This window comes from Macaca nemestrina, chromosome 1 (genome assembly GCF_043159975.1).
Source record: "Macaca nemestrina isolate mMacNem1 chromosome 1, mMacNem.hap1, whole genome shotgun sequence".
In the NCBI taxonomy this organism is placed as follows: Eukaryota; Metazoa; Chordata; class Mammalia; order Primates; family Cercopithecidae; genus Macaca; species Macaca nemestrina.
The window spans coordinates 214,612,230-214,629,789 of NC_092125.1; the positions used below are offsets into that span (position 1 = coordinate 214,612,230).

General features: G+C 47.4%; 1 protein-coding gene across 7 annotated transcripts in view; it reads left to right on the forward strand.

Moving 5' to 3' along the window:
- Positions 1 to 17,560, forward strand: part of LOC105483111 (capping actin protein of muscle Z-line subunit beta) — a 148,490-nt gene that overhangs the window by 64,021 nt on the left and 66,909 nt on the right. The window contains exon 1 of one of the 7 annotated variants that reach the window (XM_071099416.1): positions 11,452 to 11,541. The exons of the other annotated variants lie outside the window; for them this stretch is intronic. Coding sequence (XP_070955517.1) covers positions 11,467 to 11,541 — 75 coding nt within the window. The 5' untranslated portion in view covers positions 11,452 to 11,466. Of the gene's footprint in view, positions 1 to 11,451; positions 11,542 to 17,560 lie in introns of those variants that run through there. 7 annotated transcript variants of the gene reach the window in all.

Here is a 17,560-nt window from a genome sequence, read left to right on the forward strand (position 1 = left end):
CAGCCAACACAGTACAAGCGTCTACCTGTAAGATGCTTCCGTGGCTTCATTTCTAGTTTGAAAAGGTATAACAAGCAAAAGTTGGCTTGTTAAAGGGCCTGTCACATCTAGTTTTTAAATATTCTATTCATTTTCATAGATTTTTATGCTCAGAATGATTGGTCTCAAGATGTTGCCTCAAATTCACTAGCACCATATTATTGGAGAGTGCCCAAAATATTCAAAAACATCTGTAAAGCCACAGGAAGTATTGGAAAGGAATAAAATCAGGTCTTAAGAGGCCAACCGAATCACCCTGATCACTTGGCAGTGAGTTCCGGTGGTGGGTTTGGAACACGAGTCCCTGAGTCTGGTCCTCTGTTTTTTCTGTTGTGTCCCATGTGGTCTTGGATGTGATTATCCTTTGCCAAGCATGGCTCATTAGTGAGGTATCTTTTTAGAGTGGGTTGGGAACTTGTTCATATGCTGTAGTGATTTATTTAATTCCATTGTATGCATTCAGAACAGTTTTACTAGGAAAAATATATGACTGCTAGGAGAGGCACGCATGTCATTCACAGAGAGAACTTTATACAGCAGCCCAAAAGGTCTGCAGTGCCACTATTTGTATATTTATAGGGATGCAAACTCCCAGCTGAGAGGCAAGTGTGTGACACAGAGCGGAGCCCGTGGAAGGAGTTGGGAATCTGTTGTATCTCATTCATAGTAATTCAGGAAATGGGAAGAAAGAGGTTTCTTGAGGTCACTGGCTGCTCAGAGAGACAACTGCACGTGCTTCTGATGTAAGTGGAGAGAAGGCAGGTATCAAAAAGAGAGGGCCCTGCCAGACAGTCGACATTTCAGATGGGTAGTAACATAGTTGTGATGCAAATGAACCCACTGTGTGCTCAGGATAAGGGGTCCCCGGCCAGGAACCAGCGAGTGAGGAAGATCATTGAAGTGGGCTTGGCGGGATCTGGAGGCACAGGCCCCTGCGGAAAGGGCAGCTGCCTGCGTTACTCCCGGTGCTTGTTGCCCTGTTGGAAATAGAGCCTCTGTTGCTCATTTTCACATTTTTCTAGAGGAGCCATATATTTGGGTTTTTATGTAAAATTCCCTGGTTTTTTTGTTTGTTTGCTTTGAGACAGAGTCTCATTCTCTCACCAGGGCTGTAGTGCAGTGGGGCGATCTTGGTTCACTGCAATCTCCTGCCTCAGCCTCCCCAGTAGCTGGGATTACAGGCGCCCACCACCGTGCCCAGCTGATTTTGTATTTTTATTAGAGACGCGATTTCACCATTATGGTCAGGCTTGTCTCAAACTCTTGACCTCAAGTGATCTGCCTGTCTCGGCCTCCCAAAGTGCTGGGATTACAGGCGTGAGCTACTGCGCACGACAGAATATCCTGATTTTTTTTTTTTTTTTTTTTGAGACAGAGTCTCGCTCTGTTGCCAGGCTGGAGTGCAGTGGCCGGATCTCAGCTCACTGCAAGCTCCGCCTCCCGGGTTCATGCCATTCTCCTGCTTCAGCCTCCCGAGTAGCTGGGACTACAGGCGCCCGCCACCTCGCCCGGCTAGTTTTTTGTATTTTTTTTAGTAGAGACGGGGTTTCACCATCTTAGCCAGGATGGTCTCGATCTGCTGACCTCGTGATCCGCCCGTCTCAGCCTCCCAAAGTGCTGGGATTACAGGCTTGAGCCACCGCGCCCGGCCGAATATCCTGATTTTTAAACATTGGCCTGCCCATTAGATTGGCTGGGTCCAGTTTTGTGTAGAACCTGGACCTGAGCGTGTGAAATGTGAGCTGGGGGCGGGTGGGCGGTGTGGGCTGGAGGGGTTGGAGGAGATGTCCTTTGTTGAGAAATACTGAAGTATGAAGTTGGATAGGTAGGAGGTATCCTTGAAAGTGAGGAGACCTTGGACTTGATGTGGTGAGAATGGTCACCATCAGCCCACTGACTGCTGAGCTTGTATGCAGCGCCTCATGCGCAGCCATATTTAAACTCTGAGCAGTCCTGTGAGGTAGGACTACAGAGTGCGGTCTGGGAAGTGCTTTAATGGCTTTGCATTTTTCTTGGTCAGAAATCTATGACTGATCCTATGTGGAAGAGGGGGGCAAAAGTTGAAGGTGTGATCCGCCTTTAATTTGGTCAGCTGCAGGGGCTTGTTTTTCCTCTAAACTCAGCATGAAAGCATGCTTGGCTGAGTTTAAATTTAGTTTGCCAATTTAGTTATTACTGTATTTTAGAAATAAGCCAAACATAGAAGTAGGAAATGATGAACAAATTTTTCTCAGTAGACCCTTCCTGGTGTTTAATAGGTTGTTTTGTTCTTATGGCAACTGAAGTGTTTCACTACAGCTGTGTCTTTTCTCCGGGATTCCCTCATCACTCTCTCTTTCAGGGATGTGCGTGTAGCTGCTTTTATGAAAACCTGGTCAACTGGTTCCCTTGCTGCCTGTGCCGGTTTTCCCTAGGCTCGACAGGGAAATTGCAGCATTGATGGCGAATGAAGGAGAGTATCAAGAGCTGTCTTTCGCCATAGCCAGATAATGAGAGAGATCACCTCTGAAGCTTAGTTGCAGGATGGTACTTGGACATAGGTTGAAGTGCCAGACCATATCTACCACTGATCTATGATGTAGTGTGTGACATTCTATAGATTACTGTCAGAGCATACTACTTTTCCTTTTTTTTTTTTTTTTTTTTTTTTTTGGAGAGACAGGGTCTTGCTCTGTTGCCCAGGCTGGAATGTAGTGGTGCAATCAAAGCTCAATGCAGCCTCAAACTCCTGGGCTCAAATGATCTTCCTGCCTTAGCCTTGCGAGCAGCTAGGACTGCAGGCACCCACCACCACATCTGGCCAATTTTTAAAAATGTTTTATTTTGCATAAAGACTGGTTCTCTCCCTGTGTTCCCTAGGCTGGTCTTGAACTGCTGACCTCAGGCAATCCTGCCTCTCTGTTTTTAACTTTCTCTTCTGTAGAATGTATGCTAGAGCTGGTGGAGGTGGGCTGAGGTTGAGGTGGACAGCTGACGTGTTGAATACCTGCTGGGTGCCCAGGACTAAGCTGGGGACTTCTGTTTGTGTTGTTTATTATTTCTTCAAAGTCATACAACACCCCTGTGAGGTACATATGGCCACCTCACCTCCTTTAGATGATTTAGACTCTATGGGGAAGAAGCCAGGATAGGGATGTGGCTTGGGAGCCCCGGGAGGTCTGGTTTCTCCTGCTTGCCAGGTTCCTTTGGGTTAGTCACACTGAAAGCAACAGATTAAATGTGGCATGTCTATGTGGTGTGTCAGTTTTGCCTGTTGGGAGAGAAACTGTTAATTAAATTCATTAGTAATCTAAAATGTTAACACATAGGTATATTATGGAGAATAATGTTAACTTCACATAATTTAAAAGCAAGAACTAGTCATGGGGCAAAAAATCCCTTCTCAGAGCCAGGTCATTTATGATTGAACCACTGTTCTCTTTCCTCCACTGCCTCAGGGGGCGGCCTGAGAGGCGCCAGCTCTCCTCTCTGGCTGTGTGGAGGCTACCTGGGGGCCCTGTCTACCTCAGAGGCTGAACAAGAGGCCAGAGTGGATTCCATCATCCAGAGTGGGTTGGGGAAATGGTGTTCTCGTTAATTTTTTAATTGAAGTATGAGGAATGTCAAAATGGAAATCGAGCATGACTTTTCAACAAATTAGGATCTGGTAGTGCATGCCTCATTAAAACTATATTGACATGCATTGGCCAGGCTCGGCGGCTCGTGCCTGTAATCCCAGCACTTTGGGAGGCCAAGGCAGGTGGATAACTTGAGACCAGGAGTTCGAGACCAGCTTGGCCAACATGGTGAAACCCCATCACGACTGACAAAAAACTATACTGACATGCTTCAAAAGCCATTTTCGGACTGATGGCCTGGCTTTGAGCTCCTTGCTACGTGTGATGCTCATATAAGGGGCAGTGCACAGGATTTGTACTGGATCCTGTGACTGATCCTGGAAGTGTTTTGAATGTTTGATTTTCATTACTGCCAGTGTTCTCTGGGAATGACAGTTTTTCTTCTTTCCTGTTTAATTGGATTTACAAAATGCTTTTATTCTGTAAGGATTGGTCTGTGCTGAGTATACTGTTGTGGCACTGAAGTTCACATGCAGTTTTAGTTTCTTCCCAAAGCTGTATTTTCAGAAAATTCACACTATTATGCACCTGTCTAAAGGCAAAGGATCCAGGCCTTTGTCTGGTGTAATCTGGGATCAGCCAGATGTTTTGAAAGTAGCTAATGCACTGCTGCTCCGTGCGAACAGCAGTCACTCCTCCCTGCTCACCTGCCCAAGATAATGAAGGTGGGGAGATTGTTGTTTTCAAGAAAAGTCTCCAGTTTTAAGACGGACGAGAATGTCAGGATTTGCCAGCATTCCCCATGAAGGGAATGGCCTCGCTTAGATGTCAGGGCCAGGGAACTGTGGGGGAATGGATCCAGTCCACCATGGTCTGATTATAGAGTGGCATTAAAGAGAAATATGAGGGATGCTTGGCAGCCAGGACAAGGCAGCCCAATTTATCATGCCAGATCAGCTTTCTTTTTTCTTCCCAGCATCAGAGTTTTTGCTGCCTTGGGATTATGAGGCCTGCTCTGATTGGTGGGAAATGACCTTCCTTTGCAGATGGCCAAAACATCATTTTCTTACATATTAATCCCATTGTGCTAGAGTGAATCCAGCCGAAATCTGTTGTTAAGCTGTTTCAAAAATACCCACATGTCCATGAGGGCCAAGAATCATATGATGTGAAGATGTTCCCTTGGCTTTATAAACTTGGCCCTTCTATGGCCTTACTCTGCACACTGGCAGCAAGAGCAGAAATGTCTCAGCTGGGGTGTATTTTGAGCCCTGAGCTGAGGAAGGTGTTTGTTTCTGCGTATTGGCACCCAGCAGGCCTTCCGTCCTTTGCCTTTTTAAGAGCAAACCAAAAATAGCCGTGAATCTGTTTAACTAGGCAAGAAAGTCTCTGCTTGCAAACATTGGGCACTTCATGTTTTTAGTTCCTTTACTTCTTTCTTTCTTATAGTCGCCCTAAGGCTCAGCTCTTGGGTGTCCCCAGACTTTACTCAAGCAAGGGGAAGACATCAGGGCTGGGAAAGTATCCAGGCCAGTGAGGTAAAGGTGGAAGAGGCATCCTGATTTTTTACTGGGGAGTTGATAACTTCATAGGTTAATTCGTTTCAGCATATTCTTCTTTTTAAGTAGCTGGAACAGCGCTCTAGAAATAGAAAGAGCCAGCTGGGCATAGGTCTCCACACTGCCAGCCTCAGCAGTAGCCATACTTTGAAATTATCTCTGTCACACCCCTGCATCGCCACCCCCATCAGGGCTGCATGAATCTGCAGGGAGTGTGATTTGACAGATGAGAAGGCTGAGCACATGGGGGACGTGTCCACGTTCGGGCCTCAGTGAACGAGTGAGTGGAGACCTGCTGCTTACGTTTCCAAGAACCTGCTGTCCATGAAGCAGCCCGTGGAGCCAGCTCACACACATTTGTAATTGATTGGTGACGTGAAGGCTGATACTATTAGTTAATAGTTCATTAATACGATTGATTAGCAGAATATCTGATGTCTGCTAAGCAGTGCTGCTCAGTTTTCAGTCTTTAATAGTTAAAGCAATGAAATCTGGAAATTATTTTTCCAGGGACAGCTGTGTGGAGCACAACTCAGTTTTGTCCCCCAGGTGATGAAGGTGCACTGGGCCTGGGACCCAAGATGACTACCCCAGCCTTTGGGGATCTTGAAGGCCAGATGCCATCTGCTTTATCTGTGTTAATAGAGTAAGCAGGCTTACACTTTCTTCTTCCCTGGCTTCCCCTTTAGCATTGTCATTCCAACAATCTCAGACCAGCATGTTTCCTCCTTTATTTCAAAGACAACATTTAAAATGTCTTCACTTAGGCTGGGCCTGGTGGCTCACACTTACAATCCCAGCACTTTGGGAGGCCAAGGTGGGAGGACTGCTTGAGCTCAGGAGTTTGAGACCGGCCTGGGCAACATAGGGAGACTCCATCTCTACTGAAAATTTAAAAAAAATTTTGGGCATGGTGGCATGCTCCTGTGGTCCCAGCTACCCAGAAAGCTGAGGTGGGAGGATCACTTGAGCCCAGGAGGTCAAAGCCGCAGTGAGCTATGATCACCCCACTGTACTCCAGTTTGGGTGAGAGAATGAGACCCTGTTTTTTTTTCTTTTTTCTTTTTTTTAAAGTTTTTGCCTTTCTAAAGGGGTGTCAGCTGAAGTAGATGAAAAGGTAGTGGATTCAGTCGACATTTATTGAGCACCTCCTGGAAGTCAGGCACTGTGTTTTACTCTGGGAAGAAATGCAGCCTTTATTCCTTGCCTTCTCTTCCACAGGTCAAAATGCAAGGATTCTTCAGCTTGATCCCCGAAAAGAATGACCCTAGTTGGATTCTCTCGGGCCACTGGTCATTGACCAGTGAATAAGCTCTGAGGATGAGTAGCAAGAGCTGTAGAACCGAGTTATTCTTTCTGCAAGCATTTATTATATGCGCCATCCATGCACCAGACACTGTTTAGGTGCCAGGGTTTTCGTGGAGAACCAGATGAAAGGCTTCACTATCTATGGAGCTGACGTTTCGTGGGGAATTAGTTTCTGGAAGGAGGACTTGGCTGTGGTCAGCTTTGCACGCTGTACATCTATTGAACAGGATAACTGGCAGCTGTGCTTATTTGTTTTACACATAAAGGCGTTAGAGGCTCTTTAATGGTCGTACCCAGCTCTCAGTAAATGTTGGTCCACTTCTGTAAGCCATTGCTCGCCACCTTTTCACTGTTTTCTCAGCGACTTGTGCCTTGGTGCTTCTCAGATTCTTTTCCCAAAGTACTCGTGTCAATAGAGGAAGAAAGAAGAGCAGATACACATCTTTGGAGTTTTAGGGGAAAATCCAAAGGTGCCTGCCCCAAGGAGAGCATTGTATGTTTTGTCTTATTTAGAAATTGTATTCTGTCTGGGAATGTGGCAGTCACCTGAAGTTACAACTACTTGGGAGGCTGAGGTGGAAGGATCACTTGAACCCCAGAGATTAAGACCAGCCTGGGCAACATAACTAGACCCCATCTCTTAAGAAAAAAAAAATTAAAAAATAAATTGTATTCCAATCCATAAAGATGCCCACATGCAAGACATTTTAACATTAAAAAAATGCTTTTTCCACTGAAGTTCCCCATGGGTTTATGTTAAGGGTGGGGAAACTTGGCTTCCTCTCTCCCCCCCATCCTGGGGTCTGCCTGGAAGTTTTCTCCTCTGGGCCGAGTGTTGTCTCTGGAGCAGGAGCCGGGGAATGGATGGAATCATTGGTAATATGCACCAGCCCCTACACAGTCTCTGTTGTGACTGATGTTTCTGAGCGTATTCGGAGCTGTCGTGTAGACAACACTGCTATAGTTCCCGTTATACAAGGAGAAAAAGCATTCCAGCCAAAAGCCTCCAGCAGGATTTTAATGAACTCCATTCCTTGGAAAATTGTGGTGAGTCTTTTCACGTGGGCCTTTTGCTCTGTGAATGGGCGGCAGCTGTGGGGACTGAGGCAGGGAGAACAGGAGGCACGCTCTGGACCGTAGGTGCCAAGCTGGCCGTTTCCCGCCCAACCTGGCCTCTCCGGAGGGTGGCGGCCTTTCATGACCCTGGCCTGTTATCGACCTGAGGACCTGCCACCTAGTAGTGCAGCCTCTGATTTGTGTCCAGGTGGCAGCCAGGCAGCCCTTCTCCACCAGGAAGAAATGGCATGATTTGATTAGAAAGAGGAAGTGGGGTTTCCTGGGGTGCTTTCACCTGACCGGCTCCCTCATAGATTTGGCCAGAAGTGATTTCAGATTCTGATGAGTTCTGTTACATGCAGCATAATGGTTCCTCATTTTATCCAATTAAGAATGAGATGAATTGCCTCCTGTAAAGGCAATCCAGACAATTACGGTAGAATGAATGAGAGAGAAAGGAAATGAACCAAAGAGATTAGTAGGGCCATTGGCTTTATTTTGTGTGTGTGTTCCTTGGGGAGCAAAGACTGTTTCCAGGAGACTGTAACGATATATCCACCAGTCCTGAGCTGTCTTAGAACAGTCACGGTTGATTTTCCATTGGGGAAGGGGCTTGAATTTCTCCAAAGCCAACTACTTTGAAAATTGATGTTCTCCCATCATCTTTAAGATAGTCACCCCAGTAAGCTTTGGTTATTTTTCAGAGATTACAAATTTCAGGCCGGGCGCGGTGGCTCACGCCTGTAATCCCAGCACTTTGGGAGGCCGAGGCGGGCGGATCACAAGGTCAGGAGATCGAGACCACGGTGAAACCCTGTCTCTATTAAAAAATACAAAAAATTAGCCGGGCGCGGTGGCGGGTACCTGTAGTCCCAGCTCCTCGGGAGGCTGAGGCAGGAGAATGGCGTGAACCCGGGAGGCGGAGCTTGCAGTGAGCCGAGATCGCACCACTGCACTCCAGCCTGGGCGACACAGCGAGACTCCATCTCAAAAAAAAAAGAAAAAAAAAAAATTTTCAAAGTAGAAATTATTTTTTGTTTGATCTCAGATTAACAATTTGACTCTTCCCTCTTTCGTTCCCTATAAAATACTTTTCAATTACGTGAAAAATATTTTTTTCATCTTTTTATTTATTTATTTATTTTTATTTATTTATTTATTTATTTATTTTGAGACGGAGTCTCGCTCTGCCGCCCAGGCTGGAGTGCAGTGGCCGGATCTCAGCTCACTGCAAGCTCCGCCTCCTGGGTTCAGGCCATTCTCCTGACTCAGCCTCCCGAGTAGCTGGGACTACAGGCGCCCGCCACCACGCCCAGCTAATTTTTTGTATTTTTAGTAGAGACGGGGTTTCACCGTGTTAGCCCGGATGGTCTTTTTTCATCTTTTTAAATTAAATATAGAAAAAAGAGACGGGGGTCTCACCATGTTGCCCAGGTTGGTCTCAAACTTCTAAACTCAAGCAGTCCTTCCACCTTGGCCTCCCAAAGTTCTGGGATTATAGGTGTGAGCCACTGTGCCTGGCCAAAATAAATAAATTTTTAATGGATCTCCATCAGATGTCAGCAAGTACTGATAGATGGTCTCATTATTAATACACTTCATCCAGGACCTTATCTGTCTTCATAGCCATTCTGTGAAGTGAGTGGGAGGAAACCGAGGAATGGAGGAGGGCAGTGAGTCTCGGACCTGATAGGTGATGCATACGGTGAGGTTGGGAAGAAGAGGTGTCAAGCCCACCTCTTGATTCCAGTCAGTATTTTCCACTGAATTACAGTCTTACAAATGAAAATATTATAGAGTGCCATTTCTTACATGTCCTGCCAAAGCTAAGTCATCTTTTAAAAGTGAAAATGTAAAGGAAATTTATAATGAGGGCCGGGGAAGTAAGGTCACCATGGAAGTACCTCAGGGAAAAGGACTTAAACTTCTCTTCCTGCCGCTGCTGGTGTGGAGCTCTGGGCAGGCGATGCTCCTCCAGAGCTTGACCAGCAGAGGAGCCGCCACTGCCTTCAACTGGCCGGGCTGTGGGGAACCCAGGCTCAGCTGGAACAGTGGGGCAGAGGCAAAGCTTCCTATTGCAGCCCCGCGCCCCTCCACACTTTGCATTGTGTGTGTTTGGGGGGATAGTGCTATTTTGAAAGCATCCCGCCCAGACACAAGTAGCATATCACTATACTTTCAGTTAAAACAAATGTAAAAAGTTTGGAAAAAGCAGTGCACTGCAAGAACCAATGGGATGGTTCAGTAAGGGGGCTTATTTCTAGGTGGCATGTCCTTTTGCTGTTACAAATGGGCTCTTGTCCCCCCATCTCCCCTGGCATCTTATCTGTTCTAACTGGTTTATGCTGAAGCACAGGCTGATTTTGGTACATTTAATTTAAAGGCAGTCACCTAAGAGGCAAACAGGCAGTGCTTGAAGACAGCTGCAGAGCTCCGGGCTGAGTGGCAGAAGCAAATGGGTCAGAATTCTCAGAAACAGACCTAGTAATGGAACAACTTAGAACAATCACAAGTGGTATTCCTATTGGGGAGAAAAATAATTGTTCAATAAATGTGTTGAAACAGCTAATACTTTTGAAGGAAAACACACTAAAACTCTATTGCAACGGCATGTTTAACTTAGAATATTTCATATTTCTCATGGACTGAAGAATTAACCTTTAAACGAACATGAAAGACCCAGAGAGCAAACATCAGTATTTGATCTTGAGATGGAAGAGGCTTTTAGAAGGTGCATAAGCCAGTGCCGAAATGATAGCTTTGACTGCATGCAAATTTAACTTAGAAGTTTACACAAAATGAAAAAGCAAGGAACACACTCTGAAAAGCATTTGTACCTTTTGGTAAAACACTTCTATCTTTAAATCTGAGAACACCTGCTGAGGCTATTACAGTTGTCGTCCCCATTGGAAAGATGAAGAAGCAGGGCCTCCAGCAGTTTATCCAGGGTCATCAAGTATGGTGGTGGAGCTAAGCTTTGAACCCAGACAACCTGACTCCAGGGCTGTTAGCCACCACACGGCATTGCCTCCATCAATAAGAAAAGTGGGAATACTTTGTTAGGACAAAGAGCTGGCTACATAGGCGGTTCACAGAGGAAGAAACGCAAATGCCTAATATGTGAAACTTTTGGTCCTCACTGGTAGTCAGAGGTGCCAAATAAACCGGGATGGGATGGCTGGAAAAGGCTTCTTCATGGACGACTGTTTGTTCTGCTTGGTGGGTGGATTCGTTTCTTGTTGGACTGTGACCTGCACATTTCGTGACTTTCTAGTAAAGTGGATCCCCTCACCTTGGCATTGAGTCCCTTGAGGGATAAAGGGCAGCGATTGACTGGGAGAAATCCAGAAATCCAGAGTCTGGATAATCAGACTCCCTTGTCTATTAGGAGCATCATCACCCATGTTGGCATATTAAAGGCTCTGAGAAGTCCCGCAGTTAATAAAAAAAGAACTGAACCTGTTTTTCATAACTTACTTTCAAGGAATGTGCTTTGGGAAACATTGGTTTCCTGGGAAGGGTCATAACCTACACACTAAATGACCTGGATTCTACACCCTTTTTTGACAATGTCCCTAAGTGTGATGTTAGCCAAACCTTTTATTTTCATAACTGTTTGGTAAAATGGGATAGAAGGAAACATAGCTTTTTTGGAATTATTTATTTATTTTTGCAAATAGAGAATTGCTTCAGGAAACTTCCTCCTGCTTCAATAGGAGGGACAAAGGTAGATGAAAAGAAAGCACTGTGTCCATTAAGAAGGTGCCTTGGCAAATCTTATTGGAAGTCAGGAGACCTGGGCTGTGGCTTTGAGTCTGCCACTAAGTTGCTTTGGGAATTGCAGATCTCCCCGGGTCTCAGGCCCTCACTCTGCAAAGTGCCGGCCTGATGGCCTCTCCGTCTCTCAGAACCAGGGGTCTGTTGCCTAGAACTAAAAGAACATCACCATGGATACTCTTCTGTTGATGTCACCACTTTCAGGCTCCCCTTTTGCTGGCAGAAGAGGCCTCAGTTTCTCTCAGGTCTATGACCTGCCCCATCTGGTAAACAGGTGGAGAGAACACAATAGGCAGGGGCCTCCAGCAGATGCTCCAGCCCACAGTCTTTGTCCCTGGGTGGTTCACTAGGGCCAGAAGAGAAGGCTCACTGGGACTTGAATCCTTGCCTGGTCACCTTCCATCTTTGAGACCTTGGGCAGGAGACTTCATCTCTCATAGTTTCTGAAAGCTGAATTCATGAGACGGTTGTGAGGATTCGGGGTGCGTGTAAACTGCAGACCTGAGTGGAAGACAGGCACTTAATTGATGCCAGCTGATGCCTTTACCGCCTTCATTGGGTCCCTAGGGCTGGTTGGCTCACTCCTGGGTTCTGTCAGCCTAGAGGCTGTACTCTGACGCCCTGGGCAGGCTTCTGGGCTGCGTTTTCACAGGTGAACCCAGTCCCAGTCTTGGTGCCAGTGGGGCATTTTATAACCCGGTGCACGTTTGCAAGGACTCGGCTTATTTAACTGAGGAAGGAGATTAAGAGGCCCTCCGTCGAGGCCTTGTAGATAGTCATGAGAACTTGTCAAGGTGAGGATCCCCGAACAGGAAGCTGGAAACTCCACGGCCCCCCACCCAAAGGCGAGTCGTGGAGGTCAGAAGGTGAGCGTCCAGGCTGTGGCTGACTGGTTTCCGTTCTGCAGAGATAAGGGTCATCTGACACCAGCTGCACCGTCTGCCCTGGTGGGGTCTCTTCCCCTCCTCTTCCTGATTGCTCACTAGGCGCTTTTCTTCCTGCTTCTGCTCCCTGAATGAGGAGCTGCCCCCGGTTATCTTTGGGAAAGTCTTTGGAAGCCCTGGGAGAGAAAGCTAGAGAAGAGCATGGCTAGATGGTCTGAGGCGGTAGGAAGGAGTCTTAGGTTGATCTCGGTGTCCAAGGACAAGCCAGCCTTGCAGCCTCCCAGGTCATCAGACGCCTCACTCCTCAGCCTTCCGGAGGTGCCAGGTCACCTGTGAAACCCGGGTCCTCAGGATCCTTTCTGTCGGTTTCCCGCTTCCTTGCTGTTTACCCTCTTCCTTATCAGCACTGCTCACCTCTTGCTCCTCTTCCCTCTGAATCTCTTGTCCCCTTCTTGAACCCACATCTCCAGTCTCCCCCCGGGCATCCTTTTCCCCAGCGTGAGAGCCTCCCAGTCTATGTGTGAGGGTCCTATACAACCTCCCAGTGATGGGCCTCTGTTCTGTAGCGTCTTTCCTCTCTGGGCCTCTCCTGGGACTGCTCTCTGGTGGGGAGGCTGTTTTAGCAGCTCACCTGCTGCACCTGTTCATGACCCTGATGCAGAAAATACTTGTGAGGTGCCACTAGCCAAGAAGCAGATCAAGGCTGGAAGTGGAGTCCTCATTTGTTTTGCAGACTTCCTTGGAAACAGGTTAGCCATTTAGTGCCCCCTACCACTCCTTTATATGCCAGGCCAGAGAAGCCTGTTTTGGTGTACTTGGGAATTCAGGTTCTACAAAATTCTTGATTAGGTGTTTCTAGGCTGTTAGTCTGAGATTGGATGCCTGAAATGCCTGGTTAGGAGCACTGAAGTTGATGGTGGAGTGCCTCAAAATCGAAAGGCACAATCCAGTTCAGCTCTCATCTTTATCATGTCTTAGCTGTGTGACCACTGAGCCTCAGTTTCCTCATCTGTGAGATGGGCATAACAACACTAACCTCAAGAATTAGAGATGGTAGGTGTAAAGCTTCTAGCTTACTACCTGGCTTGTAGTAGCTGACTGCAAGGAGTTCTGAGGTCACGTCAAACTTGCGTAAAATACTCTGCTGTTCTCCTGGGTTTTAAGAGATAACTATTGTGTGCCAGGTACTGTTCCAGACACTTTGCTTATTTAAACTGCACACCACAAGGTTGATCTTTTATGCCCATTTTACAGATGAGGAAACCAAGTGAGGTTTCATGAGTTGGTCCAAGCCTCACAGCTAATTAGTAAGGAACAGAGCTGGGATCTACCCCTGACTGCAAAGCCTGTCTTCATCACGCTGTTTGTGCCCAAAGCTGCTCCAGGAGTAGCTTTCTCCTTGTCACTGCAGGTCACCAGAGGACGACTGGCTCTGAATGCAGCTACCTTCACAATTCTTAGCACCAGCAAGAAGTTATTCAGTCTCCATAGTGGGTAGCTTTCCCCTTCCCACGTTGAAAGGGCGTCCTGTTCTGGCCTCCTGTGGTTGAAGGTGCACTGCTGATGGAGACAGAAGCATCCATGGTAACAAGCACAAGACCCCGACATCCCAGCTGCCAGCTGCCAAGCAGCAGTGCTGTGGGTGTCGGCGGGCGGGGAGGTTCCAGTGCACCCAGAGGCTTTGCACTGCTTACATAAAGGCGCTCCAGAGCCTTAGAAGGGATGCGTGGGGGAGGAATAGTCCCGCCCTCCTCCTTTTTTGGGTCATTGGCCCTCACTGGGCCGGACACTTCTTATTCACTAATCAGACGGTTTGCGGTTGCCCTTTGCCACATCTGTGGCTGCCTTCCTGGGCCTGTCGAGCTCACAATTAAGGTTCATTAGAGACCCTGTCAGTCATAGCACGCACAGACCCTGCCTGAGAGAGGCCTTGCCAAGGGGCTGGCCAGTCCCATGCCCCCACCAAAATGAGTCCCTTGGCAAAGGACTGCCGACCAAATTCTAGAGGCTTTGTGTGCAGGAGAGGGGGTGTGAGCAGCCCTTGTGAGACTCCAGACTCTCAGGTCCTAGTGGGCCCATTGCCTTTTATGTAATTGAAACCTTCAGGCGAGCACTGGAATTGATGTTCCAGATGGTGGCGGCGGGAGTGCTGTCAGATGGACGCTTTGGAGGGAGCATCTGACAGCCGGCCCCTCCAAAAAGAGATTCGGAGCCAAATGCAGAAGAGATTTAATGATCGTTAATCTCCCTCTCCCTCTTTCTGGAATATATTGGGACTCTTAATTACTATTGACTGGAAGCTAAAACAACACTCCTAGTTCAGAACAAAACTCTTTAGGAGATTTGCCCCAGGCTGAAAGGATTATCCTTCATACAAGGGGATTTTTTTTTTTTTTTTTTTTTTTTTTTTGCCTCTTTCTAACCATGTGTTGAACATCAGTTGGGAGTAGAGGCAATATGTACATCAGGTGTTTTAAAGAGGCTTAATACTTCTTCACCCACATTGTTTTCTTGTCTCATTGACCTTCCTAGTCCCAAACGCTGCCTGTAGGGACAGCCAGATCTCCAGATTGTATCTAATGCACTGAAAGCACTGCTGTGTGCTGTAACTGTAGCCTTAGCACTGAGGGCCCTCTGGCTTCTGAGCACCTGCGGGATGCCATGATGCTTATCTCTACCCCCATACCCTAACACAGTCTTTGGCCACATGTTGATGCCAAATAAATATGAGATAATAAACCAAAAACCCTGCTATCCCCAAATTCTGAGGGGAGTCCACATTAGACATTCTAGGCTATGTGATCTGAGACCGAGAGATGAGAGGGGACAGGGATACCTCGTGAAGCTGAGCTGTGACTCAGGAGACCTCAGCCCCTGGCACTCAAGGGCTGGTGATCCCGGCAGGTGGCAGTATATGGACAGAGTCTTTTTTTTTTTCCTTAGACGGAGTCTTGCTCAGTTGCCCAGGCTGGAGTGCAGTGGCGTGATCTCCGTTCACTGCAAGCTCCGCCTCCCGGGTTCATGCCATTCTTCTGCGTCAGCCTCCTGGGTAGCTGGGACTACAGGCACCTGCCATTTTACCCGGCTGATTTTTTTTGTATTTTTAGCAGAGATGGCGGGGTTTCACCATGTCAGCCAGGATGGTCTTGATCTCCTGACTTCGTGATCCGCCCGCCTCGGCCTCCCAAAGTGCTGGGATTACAGGTGTGAGCCACCACGCCTGGCCTGGACAGAGTTTTTAAGGTCACGGAGTCATGAATCAGCTGGGGCTGGGTGCATGCACCCTGAATATCTAGGTGACCCTGAGTAAGCTACCTAGACTCCAGGCCTCAGTTTCCTCATCTTTGTAATGGAGAGAATTCTGGATTTGCCTCATTCTCAAAGAGGGCAGTTGTGATTATTAAAGGACGTCGTGTGGGGAAAATGCTCGGTGCAAATCATCCAAGGAAGGTGGTGGAATCTTCACCTTCCAGTAGTAGCTGGAACTGCTGGCCTGTACCACTGTGCCTGGCTAATTTTTATATTTTTAGTGGAGATGGGGTTTTACCATTTTGGCCAGGCTGGTCTCAAAACTCCTGACCTCAAGTGATCTGCCTGCCTCAGCCTCCCAAAGTGCTGGGATTACAGGCATGAGCCACTACGCCCAGTCATATATATATATATATGTATTTTTTTTATACATATATATATATGTATTTTTTTTTCTTTTTTTTTTTTTTTCTGAGATGGAGTCTCACTCTGTCTGGGCAACTGAGCAAGACTCCATCTCGGGAAAAGAAAAAAAAAAAAAGACTGTCCATATACTGCCACCTGCCGGGATCACCAGCCCTTGAGTGCCAGGGGCTGAGGTCTCCTGAGTCACAGCTCAGCTCCACGAGGCATCCCTGTCCCCTCTCATCTCTTGGTCTCAGATCACACAGCCTAGAATGTCTAATGTGGACTCCTCTCAGAATTTGGGGATAGCGGGATTTTCGGTTCATTATCTCATGAAGGTGGTGACAGGAGTGGCTGGAATCCATTGTTTTGCCGTGATCACTGAGCTGTCCTTTTAAGGAGGAGAGTGCATGCCCCTTGTCAAAAGCAGCCTGTGTTTCTCTGTTTGGCCAGATAGGTGGGTGGTTGCTGCTTGATCAGGCTCTGAAAGGTCGTGCCTTCTTCCAGGTGGGAGAGAGACTGTGAGGTGAGCTCAGATCTTGCAATGACAAGCAAGCATTTCTCCCATTACCTCTTTTTTTTTTTTTTTTTTTTTTTTGAGACGTAGTTTCGCTCTGTCACCCAGGCTGGAGTGCAGTGGCGTGATCTCGGCTCACTGCAGCCTCCGCCTCCCGAGATCAAGTGATTCTCCAGCCTCAGCATCTGGAGTAGCTGGAACTACTGACCTGTACCACTGTGCCTGGCTAATTTTTATATTTTTAGTGGAGATGGGGTTTTACCATTTTGGCCAGGTTGGTCTCAAAACCCCTGACCTCAAGTGATCTGCCTGCCTCGGCCTCCCAAAGTGCTGGGATTACAGGCATGAGCCACTGCGCCCAGCAGTAGATAGATAGATAGATGGATAGATGGATGGATAGATAGATAGATAGATAGATAGATAGATAGATAGATAGATAGATAGATAAGATAGATAGAGAGATAGAGAGAGATATTTTTAGATGGAGTCTCACTCTGTCTCCCAGGCTGGAATATAGTTGTGCGATCTCGGCTCACTGCAACTTCAGCCTCCCCAATTCAAGCAATTGTCCTGCTTCCACCTCCCGAGTAGCTGGGACTACAGATGCGTACCACTACAGCCAGCTAATCTGTGTACATTTAGTAGAGATGAGATTTCACCGTGTTGGCCAGGCTGGTCTCTAACTCCCAACCTCAAGTGATGCCACCATGCCTGGCCTACTGCTGTTACCTCTTGTACTTCACCTCTTGAGTCTTGACAGTGCAGGCATTAAGCAGGGCATGTGACAGGGAGGAACTGCAGCTGGAGTCCAGGAGGGAGGCAGGCAGGAGGGGCACTGGGTGCAGCTCAAGCTGCTGGAGGCCAGTGGAGATGTAGTTCCTGCCCAAGAGCGGTCACTTCTTTATAGAGTGCCATCCACCTTGTCCAGCCTGTTGTGTGAAGGTATGTCCCAATCCTCATTTTAGAGCAGTTCAATGAATGTTTATTGCTACTGCTCCTCCCTGCATTACTGGAGTATCATAATAACCTGTAGACAGGCCTTCCTGCTTGTCGTCCCCGCCTGCCCCAGCCTGCTCTGCGTACGGAGTAGTCTTGCCAAAATGCACTTCCGATAATGTCCCTTTATGACTCCACATTGTCGGGATCAAGCCCGGAGAACACATCTGGGTGGAAGAGCTCTTGATCTGGCCCTGTCCCTTCCTCCTGCTT